This window comes from Suricata suricatta, chromosome 1 (assembly GCF_006229205.1).
Source record: "Suricata suricatta isolate VVHF042 chromosome 1, meerkat_22Aug2017_6uvM2_HiC, whole genome shotgun sequence".
Taxonomy (NCBI): Eukaryota; Metazoa; Chordata; class Mammalia; order Carnivora; family Herpestidae; genus Suricata; species Suricata suricatta.
In genome coordinates, this window is record NC_043700.1 from 109,920,076 (window position 1) to 109,934,762 (window position 14,687).

The 14,687-nt window shown below is 33.0% G+C and overlaps 1 protein-coding gene across 5 annotated transcripts in view; it reads left to right on the plus strand.

Annotated features, from left to right (window-relative positions):
- Positions 1 to 14,687, plus strand: part of TBCK (TBC1 domain containing kinase) — a 192,911-nt gene that overhangs the window by 80,521 nt on the left and 97,703 nt on the right. For all 5 annotated transcript variants that reach the window (XR_003909882.1, XM_029942283.1, XM_029942274.1 and 2 more), the window contains exons 18-20: positions 1,263 to 1,313; positions 2,608 to 2,691; positions 12,072 to 12,157. Coding sequence is in view for 4 of the 5 variants with exons in the window: in XM_029942283.1 (XP_029798143.1) it covers positions 1,263 to 1,313; positions 2,608 to 2,691; positions 12,072 to 12,157 (221 nt within the window). In the remaining variant the exon portion in view is untranslated. The remainder of the gene's footprint in view (positions 1 to 1,262; positions 1,314 to 2,607; positions 2,692 to 12,071; positions 12,158 to 14,687) is intronic.

Sequence of the window (14,687 nt, forward strand, 5' to 3'; positions counted from 1 at the left end):
ATTTCTGGGACTGGGGCACCTAGCCCAAGGAAAGCTCCACAGTTAGAGATTGGCTCTCTCTCCAAAAGCCCTGAGGTTAGATATCAGACGGTAGGTTTCCTCTCTGTCTAGGGCTGAGGTTTTTCTCTTCTCTAGGGATAGTTGTGTGATTCCCCAGCTGCTCTTTATCTTCCCTTTGTTTCTCTGCAGAAGAGGCTCCTTCCATGCCTCCTCCTTTCCATGCCTCTGTGTCCCGGCCTGTTTTTATTTTCCCCAGTTTGCAATCACGCACCTATCAGGCTGTCTTCTTAGTGGACTCCGTCTCTCTTCCTCCCAGACTCTTGTGGTTCAGAGTTCTTTGGCTTCAGCCCTTCTTTGTTTGAGAGATGCAGGTGGGAAGTAAAGAACTCCCTATTTCTCTGCCATCTTGCCCATACTATAAATAATTTGGAGTTAGTTGATATTCTTGTCATTTAATTATTTACAACTTTGGTTTTCATGGTTCTTAGGAATTAGGGAATAGGATATCATTCTAAACTGCCCATTTAATTTGTTATATCTCTTGTTTTAAATAACTTTAATATTCCACCTTGATTTTTAGCTTTTCTCATTATTATTTTTGTAGTCATTGATAAATTCATGAATGAGATATCCAGTTTTCCTTCCCAGTTCTACTTTTTAGTTTGTTGTGAAGAACAGTAGCTTTTATATTTTATTGCTCAGTTTGTGGCTGAACTTAAGATGAAGCTATTACTTTTTACTAGCCTTGTCCATTTTAGAGTTCTAACAATTATAGGTAGATTTATGTACCTTTTTTCAACATGACAACATATGAACAGCATTATTATCAATAAAAGAAATATGTAATATGTTTGTATTTTACTTCACAATTTTTTAAAGAATTCCTTTCATCATCCCAGAGAAACTTGTAGGGCAAATCTCCACCTTCAAGATAAGGAAACATGTTTGGAGATATTAAGTAATTGGCAAGATCATACAGGGTCAGAAGCCTCCTATCCATTTTATATTTTTCTTTAGTAGATGTCTCTCTCTAACTTATAATAATATTGATAATAATAATAGCTGATTTGTATTGGGCATTTACTATGTATCAGTCATTATGCCAGTTGCAATACTCTATAATGTAATCTATTTCTAGAAGTATAATATTTATAATGCTCAATCTACATATAAATAATGCAGGGAACTGAATAAGGTATGTATATATGCACTTAAACTGATTTATGTTTATTGAGTTCTTTCCCCCAACCCCTTCCCATCAGGTCTTGATTCACTTTGTGCTCCATTCCTATATTTAAATTTCAATAATGAAGGTAAGTCTGTTTATCATTTAAATAATCATTGTATGTATTATTTTAAAGTATTTTAAAATACTTTAAAGGTTTTTGTCTTTGTTGTAAGGTTCTTGCTGTCTTCCTAGTAAATACTATAAATTTCTGTGAAATAATCTGCTAGACTCACTTTAGAGGATGTATAGGATTAATTTCTTACTAGAGTTTTAGTTGTAACCAGGCAGTGACTAGAAATCTAGGGAGAATCTGATTATGAATTCATCTTCTTTGGTAACCATTTAATGAAGCTTTGGAGAAAATGTTGACTTCTTTAGAAATTAGCTTTAGTCTATGTATACTTTCTAAACAGTTTGTAACGAAATCCATAGTGCTCTTGTGTCTCCAAAGCTGGTCATTTCAGTCATTCCTTGATGAAGACTTTTCCTCCCTCTTGCACCTATACAGCACTTTGTATTTCTGAAAATTTATCTTGTGTAAGTTTTATATTTTAGGAATTTATAGACTAATATAGTAACTCTTTTTTGGTTCACATCTTTTTAAAATGATAGCTGTTTTTTTAAATTTCCTGTCCCCCTTTTATAATGCCTCTTTTACAATAGGATCCTCAAACAATATTTGTTAAATTTAGTTGATTCTAATCCCCAATGATATCACATATAGAGACCACTGCCCTATAGAGAATGAATCTCTAGAAGTCTCAGTCTCCATATTTTCAAATTCTATTTCATATCAGAATTTATCAAGATTTCAGAAATTGAGTAGAGATGGCATAATCCCAGAAAACTAAAATTTCAGTATTAGAATATACTGTTCTTTGAAATCAGTACTACTTAATCTAGACCAGAGATTTGTTATGTTTAGTTAAGCAAAGTCTATTATCACATGTATTGATCCTAGAATAAGAGACCTGTGTTTGAAAGAATAATTTATGACTAGAGTCATAAGTTCTCAGAATCTTTTTGTTTGTATCGAGAAAAATAAATGATCTTGAGGTTTGTATAGCTCATTAATAATTATCATCTTTAGAGAATTTTTTAAACTATAAAGTTCTGGTAACAAAAGTTTTTATTATTGTGAGATAATGATTGCCACACTAGTTTGAAATTAAACTTTAGTAGGGTGGTTATTTTTTGTTGTCCAAAATATTTTCTGTTTTAAAGGATAGAGGGTTTCCCCCACCTTTAATTTTGTGTTTCCATCAATTGTTAACATGACTCTTGTTTAGTAGTAGACTCAAGGATTATGTACTATGTAACTGCTCATCATTTACCTCGTTAACTAATTTGCTGTATATCTTTGCCTTATTCTTTCTTAGCCTTGGCTTATGCGTGTATGTCTGCTTTTATCCCCAAATACCTGTATAACTTTTTCTTGAAAGACAACTCACATGTAATACAAGGTAAGCAAAAGTCTTTCCTTGTCTTTTTACAGAGAAAGTGCTTATGTCAAAGGACCAATACTCAATTAAATTTATGATTGTGACCCAATAAAATATCATGATGATCTATCACTAAGACCCATAAAGTGACAATTAGGTTTGTTTAGCCTTTCTTCCAACTCCATAAAGAATTAATGACATTTTTTTAATGACTACTATGACCAAAGACAAGTCGGTGTTATAGGAAAGAAGTTGCTTTTTGCTTTTAGATTAATTAGTAAAGCCATCTGACTTCAAGAGTCATATAATGTCAACTTCTGAGGATTTATGAAGTTATGTATTGTAAGAGTGTATTTATATTTTATTAATTGAGATGTGTTCCATATTTATTCATAGTTTCCTTATTACCTTTATGAATGATGTTTATTATAGAATTGGCAATACACTTTTTAAGATTCCAGCAATACCAAAATGTGTGGATTTAATAACACCTTGAATGATGATACCAAGAGATTTCAGAGGCTATATAATTCAAATAATTTGTCAAATAGTAACCAAAACATAATGAAATGATTAAAGGTAGAAAATATTTAGGTGTGTATTTGTATATCACAAAATGTGATTCCTTAATCTTAAGTATAAAGTCAAATAATGCTGTCATTTTTTAAAACTAACATGAATCAATAATATTAACTGGACTGTCATGTATAAGACCTGGAAATAATCTTTTTCTAAATGTATTAGGCCTCTGTTAAAGCATAGTGCCTAGCTAGATGCCTGTACATTAAGAAAGATAAAGGTATTTGGAGAATCATCAAAAAAGCAATTAAAAAAGAGCTTATAAAATGAATTGACTAGCTCTCAGAGGACCATATTAGATAGCTTCTATTACATAGGTTTTTCTTTTGGTTCTGTATAGATTCCTATTTAAAAATACAGAAGTGATTTAACTCTAAAAAGTTTTATTTTTCTAGTAATTATTTCATAATACAGATGAATGGGTATGTTTTATATTGATAATGAATTCCACCTTGAAAAAGATGAATTTTTATACTTTTTGACTATAGACTTCTTCAATACACTTTAAAAAGACTTATTATATAAATAAACAAGATCTTGTTTCATATATAATGGTAGAGATACCATAGTGTATATAACATGAATTTGGAGAAACTAGTCAGAAAGGCCCCAAATACCCTTAGTTTATTAATCAGTAATGTATTTTAACATTTAATACTGTAATGAGAAGACTATACAATTATTTAAGGTTTATTTTTGTAAGTGTTAATTTTTCTTATGATTTCTACAGATTTGTGTTTGAAATCTTGAATTAGTAACTAATTTTAAAGTTTTTCAAAGATATAATAAATGTTCTTTAATATTATATGAATGTTGCATGTATATTTTCCCAGGAAACAATAGACAAGGTGTTTATTTGTTCAGTCATTGTATTGACCATATATGTCAATAAGAAAGAAGCAGTTCCAATTGATTTAGTCTTTCAATAAGTAATTGCTCTGTACTGACTCTGTGCCAGGCACTACTTAAGGAATAGAAGTTCTTAGGGTTTAATAACATTCAGTCCTTTTCCAAGGGATTTCATAGCCCAATATGGGAAATAAATATGAAAATAACTACTTATAAGTCAATGAAATAAATGTACATACTACTATGTTAGCACAGAGGATGAAGTTGGGGAGGTTATTTTGTGGTATGTTTGGGGTTTTTAACTGTCTTTTCATTTTGGCAGCAAAGGGAAGAGTTGACGTGTCTAGAAAGGTTTCATTAAAGAGGGGATATTTATGGATGAATTTGAAGTCTGAGTAGGAGTTTGCTTGGTGAAAAGGGAGAAAGATATTCTTTAATTTTTTTTTATTATTTTATTTTTGAGAGAGAGGGGGAGGGAAACAGAAAGACAGACAGAATCTGAAGCAGAGTCCAGGTTCTCACCTGTCAGCACAGAGCCTGACACAGGGCTTGAATTCAGGGACCATGAGATCATGACCTGAGCCAAAGCTGCATGCTTAACCAACTGAGCCACCCAGGCACCTCAGAGAAAAATATTCTTAATGCAGAGAACATGGAAGAGAACTGCAGTAAAAAAAAATCCAAAATGGGTTGAAAAAAACAAGTTGTCAAATTTGAGGCATGAATTCCAAAAAAAAGCTGAAGAAGGAGCTGAAACAGTATACTGATTGTTGGTAACTAAAGTTTATGTAAGAACAGTGCTTTATTTTTCTTCCAAATGTTTATTTTAGGCTTGGAATTAGAAATATCCAGCTCTCATCTTACTGTTTTCCTTCTTGGTTTGTCCTCTCCTACCTTTTTGTTATATGGTATTTTAAGCTTTAAACTTCAAATTGACATTGATTTTTCATTGGCATAAATAACACATGAACACTTTTTCCCCCAATTCAATAGTTAATTGTAGAATTGCATATTCATTTAGTCATTTAATTGCCTCTACAGAAACCAAAAATTTCTATATTTGATAACAACTTTAAATGTTATTTGGAGGGGAGACCGGGTGGCTCAGTCAGTTGAGTGTCTGACTTCAGCTCAGGTCATGATTTCACTGTTGGTTCAAGCCCTGCATCAGGCTCTGGTGCTTACATCTCAGAGCCTGGAGCCTACTTCAGATTCTGTGCCTCCTTTCTCTGCCCCTCCTCTTCTTGCACTGTGTCTCACTCTTTCTCTCAAAAATGAAAGTAAAATAAAAAGTAAAAAGAATTTTTTTAAATAAATGTTATTTGGAAAATATTTGTTTTTATATTATATACTAATGAACTGGAAATTTTTTATTTTAAAATTTCTAATAACATACAGTTTTACATATTCATAACACTCTAAAATGCTTTGTCTCTTAAAGAAGAGAGAAAAATTATCTATTTAGTCCAGACATCCTGTTTTCCTTATTTGTTTACCATATCACATGCCCTATAATGTTACTTGTAGACATTTTTAAGAAGGCAAAAAATTTAATTGCTTCTAATCTAAATGAATATTTGTTATTATTTTTGAAACTATCAGATTATCTCCAGTAGTGTTACTATTGAGTTATGAGGTATCAACACAGGAATTTTTAGAAAATAAAATACTGGTTAAACAACAGAGGATTAGACTTCTAAATAAAGATTAGTAAAATTGCTCTTAGATTCAGAACGTTAGAGTACCTATTGGATTGCAAAAGGTGGAGGGATATGAAAGGGATAGATTGTTTTGAGTTTCAGAGATACTGGAAAACAAGTTTCTAACTCACAGGACAGGCATACTTTAGACTACTGAAGAAGAAAAAAGGGTAGCTTTAGATCAGTGAAGAGAGGCAGCTATTTAATTATTAAGAATGGGAATTAATCCTTTGTGGAAAACCTAACTATACCTTAATGTCATTTTGTGTTTAAGAAAGGAACAACCCAGAAAACTGACCTATAAACTTTTATTTAAACTATTCTTTGAAGTTATCCTGTTCTGTGTTGTTCACCAAAATAGCCATTGAAATTTTGCCATGATGTTAAACATTATTGTACTGTTTATAAAACTAAGGCATATTCATACTTGGACCATTGGAAGATGTGGTTTCTACAAGTCAGAAAGGGAAAGGAAGACAGGAATGCCATATAAGTTTAGGAAATAAAATTGAGTGAAAATTTCCCCAGTATTCTGTTTACCTATAAGATGTTTCTAAATCCTTTGGGAAAAAGGATGATATCTTCTTCTTTGTAATGTCTCTAACATTTAAAGTCGTGCAACACATAGCTACAGTGGCTATATAACTAAATTAGATATTTTTCAGAGTTAAAAGGTACACTAAACTGCACCAGACATTAAGCCTAGGCCAGCAACTGGGACCTTCCCACTTAAATTAGGTTGTGTGGTCACACTGCACATAGACATTCCATAAGTTTTAGGGGAGAGAAGGAGAAAGAAAGACTGAAGTCTAAAAGCCTAGTTGTTAAAACAGGAGTATGATATAAATCTCTTTATATGTAACTACACTCTAAGTGTTATGCTATTGGAAAAATGGTACATTTCTTACTCTGGGTTGAATGTACATGTTTGTCGTGGATGGCTTTAATGATAGGATATTGGGAGACAGTAGAAAATACATTGGGTATACACCCTTGCCATTTTCAAGAGTAGCTTGCATCATGTGACTAAAGAGAATTTTTTTTCTGAGACTGAAGATATTCTACCTTTACTAGAAATATGAAAACCATTAAGTGAGTCTGTCTGTAGACTTACCAGAGCAGGATACATGAGCAAAAATATAGCTGACAAATGTAGCCCTAAAAATTATCTTTCTCTTTTTTTGAATCCACCTCTTCCTTTTTACAAATAAAGGTTGATACTTGTTCTTGTGACTTTAGACAGTAAGCCAGATTTTACAACTAGTGAACTTCGTAATGGGAGATCATCTAATTGGGTTCATTTGCAGGAAAATAACTTTGACTTCTTTTGAGTGCTGTGAGTCAGAATGTCAGCAAAGAAGTTCATTTGGGCACATTTGAGTTAATAAGAGTTTTATAACCCTTTGCATATTTATCTATACTTACCATCTTCAAGGTAAAATGAGCAGCCTGATGGAAAATAACAAATAATTACAGAACTGAGAATGCCGTTTTTGATTTGTGAGTAGAGGAAATCCTTTGCTTTAAATCTGTCCCCCATCATCCTTCATCTCTCTTTACCCTGGCTAAGAGAGTGAAAGAAGAAAGACTAGTCAGAAAGGAAAAAATAAAGACATCCATGTGTGAGAACTTTCTGAAATTTCACCCTGTATCCATTTTATGAAGTTGTTTTTGAAAACAAACATGACTTATTTATAAACAGCTGCATAAGAATATGATAGGGTCACATAAAACCCTTATATGATCATTTATAAGTGTGTAATAAATGAAGCTGTTTTAAAGGAGAGATATAAGAATTTTTAATTTGAAGAGATTAAAAGGGAAAAGACTATTTTTATCTCATATGTCATTACAAAAAGTTAAAAGATATAAAGCTTCATTAAAACACAAAAAAATTATATTAGACATGATTTGTAGTAGTGCAACATTAATCTTCACTTGAAGTTTAAGGGGAATTTGCATAAATATCTTGAGATGATACATAGTATATAATGTATAAACATATATATGTATTTCTTTGTACATATTTTATAAAAAATATATTTCTATGTATTTTATATATATGTATTTATAACACATATATGTCATAAGTCCAGCTATTAATATTTGGATGATGCAAGGAATATGTTTTCATGATGGATTAGGTTTCTTCATCCAATCATTAATTAGCCATATAATACCACATAATAATTATCTTTTATCAGGTTCAGATAAGAATGATATTTAATTAACTGGAGCATAGCTGAGGAGAATTGCTTGAGGCACAATTTTTCTACTTTAAAATAGAATGTGCTTGGGTGGTTCTGTAAGCATTCATCTTCAACTCGGGTCATTATCTCATGGTTTGTGGATTCAAGCCCCATGTCGGGCTCAGTGCGGACAGCTGGGAGCCTGGAGCCTGCTTCAGATATTCTCTCTCTCTCTCTCTCTCTCTCTCTCTCTCTCTCTCCCTCTCTTTCTCTGCTCCTGCCCCACTCACACTTTGTCTCTCTCAAAAATAAACATTAGAAAAAATGTTAATGAAATGTGCTTTTTAAAAATTAATAGCTATATGCTTCCATTAACATATAGTTGAATGCTTATGATTATTGGTATTGCATACCTCTAGCTTCTGGGTAGATTAGGACTGTAAACATATTATTGCTAATTAGAAGTAGAAAAAAATTTTCATTAAATGCTTTTTATTTATTTTTGAGAGAGACACAGTATGAGCAGGGGAGGGGCAGAGCGAGAGAGAGACACAAAATCTGAAGCAGGCTCCAGGTTCTGAGCTGTCAGCACAGAGCCCGATCTGGGGCTTCAACTCACAAATCATGAGATAATGACTTGAGCAGAAGTCAGATGGCTCAACTTACTGAGCCACGCAGACACCCCAGAAGTAGAGAAAAAATTTAAAGTTAAACCTGGAAGTTCCCTGGGGTATTGAGGTCTGACCTGAGTTTTCACTTTAATCTGTAAGTCGTAAAGCTGATGTGAATTGTACCCTTCTTATTCTTACAGGAAAAGATGAAACAGTGAGTAGATACAATGAATGCTATTGCTATAGATTAATTATCAAATTTTAAAAAGTATTAGTCAAATACCTATTCTTTACCCAGCACCCACAGGTAAAAGTTCAAATTAGATCTGGAATTTGGCTTTATCATATTGAATACAGCACTGTCTCATCTTTTCTTTGTGGCCCTTCTTGATGCTCCTCTTTGTAAAATGTGTATCATTGATTATAGATAATTATAAAATACATTAGAAGTGGTCACTAGAAGCAAAGTTTTATTTATTTTTTTATTTGTTTTTGTTTCAAGTTTTTATTTAAATTCCAATTAGTTAAAATATAGTGTAATACTAGTTTCAGGAGTATAATTTAGTGATTCATCAGTTACATATAACACCCAATAGAACCAAAATTTTAATTGAGGAAAAGAGGGGAAGGCTACTTATACTAACAGATTATCAAGGATTTAGTAAATTTCTTGATATATTAAAAATAAGGTACTTTGGGGGCACCTGGGTGGCTCAGTTGGTTGAGTGTCCAACTTTGGCTCAGGTCATGATCTCACGGTTTGTGGATTCAAGCCCCACATCAGGCTCTGTGCTGACAGCTCAGAGCCTGGAGCCTGCTTCAGATTCTGTGTCTCCCTCTTTCTCTGCCCCACCCCTCACTCTCTGTCTCTCTCTCTCAAAATTAAATAAATATTAAAAATTTTTTCTTAAATAAAAATAAAAATAAGGTACTTTAAAAACTAAAAAATATCAGACATTATTTTTATAGGCTATTTTCACCAAATAATTGGTTTGAAAAATAGATCTGCTACTTTATGGAAGGAAGGAGTTGAAGTTACAAGAAAACTTTCATTGAGTTATTGTCATTTTCTCTAAGATATGGGAGTATTTTATTTCATCATGTGACACAGACACCTAGGGATTTATTTTTTGTGTAGATTTGTTTTGTTTTTTGGGAATTTTTTTTAACGTTATGTATTTTAAGAGAGAAAGTTTGCATGGGGGAGGGACAGAGAGAAGGAGAGGGAGAGAATACCAAGCAAGCTCCATGCTTTCAGCACAGAGCCCAATTAGTGGCTCAGACTCACAAAACATGAAATCTTGACCTGAGCCGAAATCAAGAGTCGGATGCTTAACTGACTGAACCACCTAAGTACCCCACAATGTAGATTTGAATAGGGGAGATGGCCCAGAAATAGAGGTATTAGTGGTTTATATATTGACCTTTATTTGGTAAAGGAAAACCAGAGGGTTTTTTTTTTTCACCAGAGTTTTTAATCAGAATTTTAAAATGCAATTTTATATAGTTCTTTTTTCTTAAAAGAATTACTGTTTTGAACCAAATATAAACAAAGTACAGTTTATTCACATCATGAAACTGCAGTTGAAAACAAGCTTAAAAATTTCCCATCTCAGTACATGGGAATCCCTAGAAAGTAGTAAATGTGTATCCTCCTTCAGAAAGATACAGATAATCTGGAACTTTTCTTAGCACATTCTCTAATATTCATGCAACTCACATTTTCTACTCTTTTGAAATATGCTTCTTTCTGGCAAAGCAGAAAAAATCATACCACTAGGAATCTGAAAGCCTAAATTCTGAGCTTGGCTATGTCATAAACTAGAGAATAATCCTAAGTGGTCATGAAACTTCCCCAGCCTTCTGTTCTTAACTGGAAAAACTAACTCATTTTCAGTCCTTTATTATCATTTATCTTCACAGTAACCATTAGACTTAAGTAAGGCAGCATTCTACTCATTTTATAGAATTATTGTCATTTTAGTCTCAAAAAGGGAAAAAAAAGTTGAGCTCCGTAAAATATTTGTTAATTTTGTGTTTTTACTTAGTAAAAATAGGGTTAACTTGCCCTTGACTTTATGGTTGCCAGAATCCTGTTAGAACATAGTGAGTAAATTGACAAGAATAGTAACTTGTTGAAAGAATGGAAAAAATAAGGATATATTTCTTGTATTTCAACTGAACTTTATGAAATACAATAGGATTAGAATCAATAACAATATTTTAATTGCTTACTATGTGCCTGTTTTCCTTTTTTTTTTTTTTTAGTTTTTTATGTTTTTTATTTATTTTTGACAGACAGAGAGAGACAGTGCAAGCAGGGGAGGGCCAGAGAGAGAGGGAGACACAGAATCTGAAGCAGGCTCCAGGCTCTGAGCTGTCAGCACAGAGCCCGATGCGGGGCTCGAACCCACAAACCCTGAGATCATGACCTGAGCCAAAGCCGGACACTTAACCGACTGAGCCACCCAGGCGCCCCTGTTTTCTTTTTTTATGTTTGTTTGTTTGTTTGTTTTGAGAGAGAGTAAAGGGGAGGGGCACAGAGAGAGGGAGACAATCCCCAGCAGGCTCTACACTGTCACAGCTGAGCCTGATGTGAGACTGGATCCCATGAACCATGAGATCATGACCTGAACCAAAATCAAGAGTCTGAAACTTAACCTACTGAGCCACCTAGTTGCCCCGTGCCCACTGTGTGCCTATCTTCTGATTAATATTTGTTAACTTTTATTCCTAAATATGGTGAATGTGGAGCCTTAGATGGAAATAATTTAGAACTGGAACAAATGCATATATCTGTATATACAAATAAATTTGAAGCATAATTATTCCACTTGTGATTGCTTGTACAGTGTTGTTCCTGGGGTGCCTTGGTGACTCCGTTCGTTGAGCATCTGACCCTTGATTTCAGCTCAGGTCATGAGTCCAGGGCCATGGGATGGAGTCCCTCGTCAGACTCTGCACTGAGTGTGGAGCCTGCTTGAGATTCTCCCTCTCTACCCTTAGCCCTCTACTCCACTCTTGCTCTCTCTCTCTCCCCACCCCCCTGCCCCTCTACCCTACGCATGCTCTCCCTCTCCCCCTTCTTTTAAAAGAAGAAAAAAAATTTAAGGGTTGCTCCTTATTTAGTATCTGTTCCACTTTCTGAATAGATGATAAATGCAAGACAATTTTAATATTGCTAGAGAAAAATGTATGTTGAATTTTATAGGAAGACATCATGTATAATCTGTGATTCAAGAAATCAGCTGATAGAAGGTAGAAAATAAGTTATGCCATAGCTTTTTGGTATGTTTAATAATTAGCAGTAAGTGATTAAAGTGGTAATAAAACAGAAAATTGTTTATTAAAGTATATTTTCTTCCTGGAGATATTAAATATTCAAATTATAAATAAAATTCCAATTTATATGAATTTAATGTCTTTCAAGTATTGTGTAAAAATGATTGTCTTAAACTCTATTGTCATTACAGAGTATCTGACTGTGTTCTCTCAGATGATTGCTTTCCATGATCCAGAGCTGAGCAATCATCTCAATGAGATTGGATTTATTCCAGATGTAAGTACTTGATACATTAATAGAACATGAGGTAAAAAAATAAAGCAGAAATTGATAGCACAAAAGAATACTGTTTTTAAAGTTGTGTTGCCATAAGAAGTCCGTATGTATAAACCCATTTTGCTACTAATTACAGCCTTCTGTTGTAAAGTTTATGTGATTACCTTCCATATCCTCAATTTAAGTGAAGGGAAAGTATCTTATTTTTTTTGGCACTATCAAATTGTTTTAAAAACTCCTTTAGTGTGAGTGTTGTATTGAACTGTCATAAGGGTTCTCACTTGGATTTTATGATATTCAGGCTGCTTTTGAAGAAGTAGGAAATTTGAACTTCAGTGAATTTTTAAGTAACTGCTTTTATGTGTTTCTTCATCTATTAACCTAAGAATCTTTGCCAGATTTTGGCTTACTTCATTAGCTTCTTAATAGTCCATGTCAACCCAGAAGTCAGAATTGACTCTTAAAAATTAGCCATGGTGTAGCTTAGCCTGTTACTCATCTGTGGTGTGTGATATGGAATCAAACCTCTTTGAGAAGTCTTTTGGAGTATAGTACCATAGATTTTTATAAACCTCAAAAGAAAAAAAAAGCAAGAAATACTTCTTGCAATAGAGATCTCCTTATTACATCTTAATTTTTTTTGTTTCCTGATCATGCTTTCCCCCTTCAGGCTTATAATGATGGTAAGATTAGAGGCGAAAAATGTTTATATTAACACACTCAACTAATGTATTTAAAGTGTTGACAATAATACTTATAGTATTAATTCTTGCAGAGTGCTCTGAAGTTTAAAAATATTTTCATAAACGTTATTTCATTCGATTCTCAAAACAAACCTGCAAGGTGAATGAAGCAGATAATTTCAGCATTTAGTTGATAAGAAATATAGTGTTTGAGAAGATGACAAAACTAGTCACAGAACTAGAATTTTAACTTACATCATTTGACAACCCTCTGCCCCTAGTCCAGTTTATCTTCCATTGGGAGGGTAGAGACTGAAATATAGGTGTACTTACTCCTAGTTCATTGCTCTTTGTATCATGCTATATATAACTCTGTGATCAGGCCTGCGGCAGCCAGCCTTAACATGTACAATGTCATTTGCCTCTAGGTTACTGGAGTAATACCTTCTATTTGAGTGTATGGTTTATTCAGTGAAGGCTCCAAAAAGAACATATACAAATTATAAAATAAACAAAATAAGGAAAGCCTTATAATTTTATGGAGATAAAAGACCTTATAAAAAATTAACTGGTATACATAGTATCATATTAAGTATTTATTTTTATATAACCCCATCTTTCTTCACATTTGGGAGGGATAAGACAAAGCTAACATTAAATATTATGGCTGGAATTGAAGAAATTATAGAGGAACTGACTGCTGAGTTGGTAATATTTGAGGGAAAAAAATATAAATGGTTAAGACACAGACTAAAGGAAGAGACAATTATTTTCTAAAAACTGTCTTGAAAGCACCTGATTGTGCTCAGTAGTAAACAGAAAATGACATTAGTTTAGGCGGTGTTGTAGATTGACAAAAAACATTAATGCCAAAAAATATGTATGAAATTAAAGAAAGCCTGATAAAAGTTTTAGACTTTTATATCTATGAATATAGATAGTATTAAGAAAGGACTCACCAAAAGGAATTTATAATTTATATTTGCTTTAGTTAATTAGGAAAATTGAACTCTGAATGAGTATGATATGAGGAAGGTGAACAAAAAACATTGTTAAAACATAATAGTGCGAACGTATATTACGTTCTTACTGTGTGTCGAGCATTGCTCCATCCTATTGTAAATGAACCACTCATCTAATCCTCACTAGTTTATAAATTTAATTAAACAATGATTATTTAATATTTATACATAAAATCAATTTAGGAAAGGCAAATAGCCAAATGGAAATAAAATTTTAGCTAACAGTATCAAAGATAAGAGCAGATGAGAGCTCAGCTTAAAAGAATTATAATGTTTTTGCCTTAAAGGAGAGGAAAATAAATATACTCATTATACTTAGACATTAGGTCACTGATCTTTTCAGATCTGGGATGTGATTTCACTTTACTTAAAAGCTAATACATGAGCCTGGTACTGTTTCATGGGTGCTGGCAGGAAACCCAAGACTCCTGGGTCAGAGACCAGGGACGTTCTCACTTATAGCACGGCAAGCAGCAGGAGTATTAGCATATTTGTGTTGGTTTTCTAACCACACACATGTTTTCTAATATGTTTGTATAAAAACAGCTTTGGAAGATATAATCCAGAACAAAGGACAGTCAGTGTTTCCACTCACAAGAAATGCAGAAGTATAGAATGCATATTAAAATTTTAATGGTAATCACTAAGAGAATAGAACAAAATGTATAACTTCTAAACCAATTTTGGGAGTGAGGCAAAGAAAATCAACCAATCCTGTAAAGAAGTAGAAAGACCTTAGAAAGAATATAATATATGTAATTAGATTGCCTAATAAAGGAGTTCAGATATTTTTAAACACTCATCTGTATGCTATTTATAAGAGAT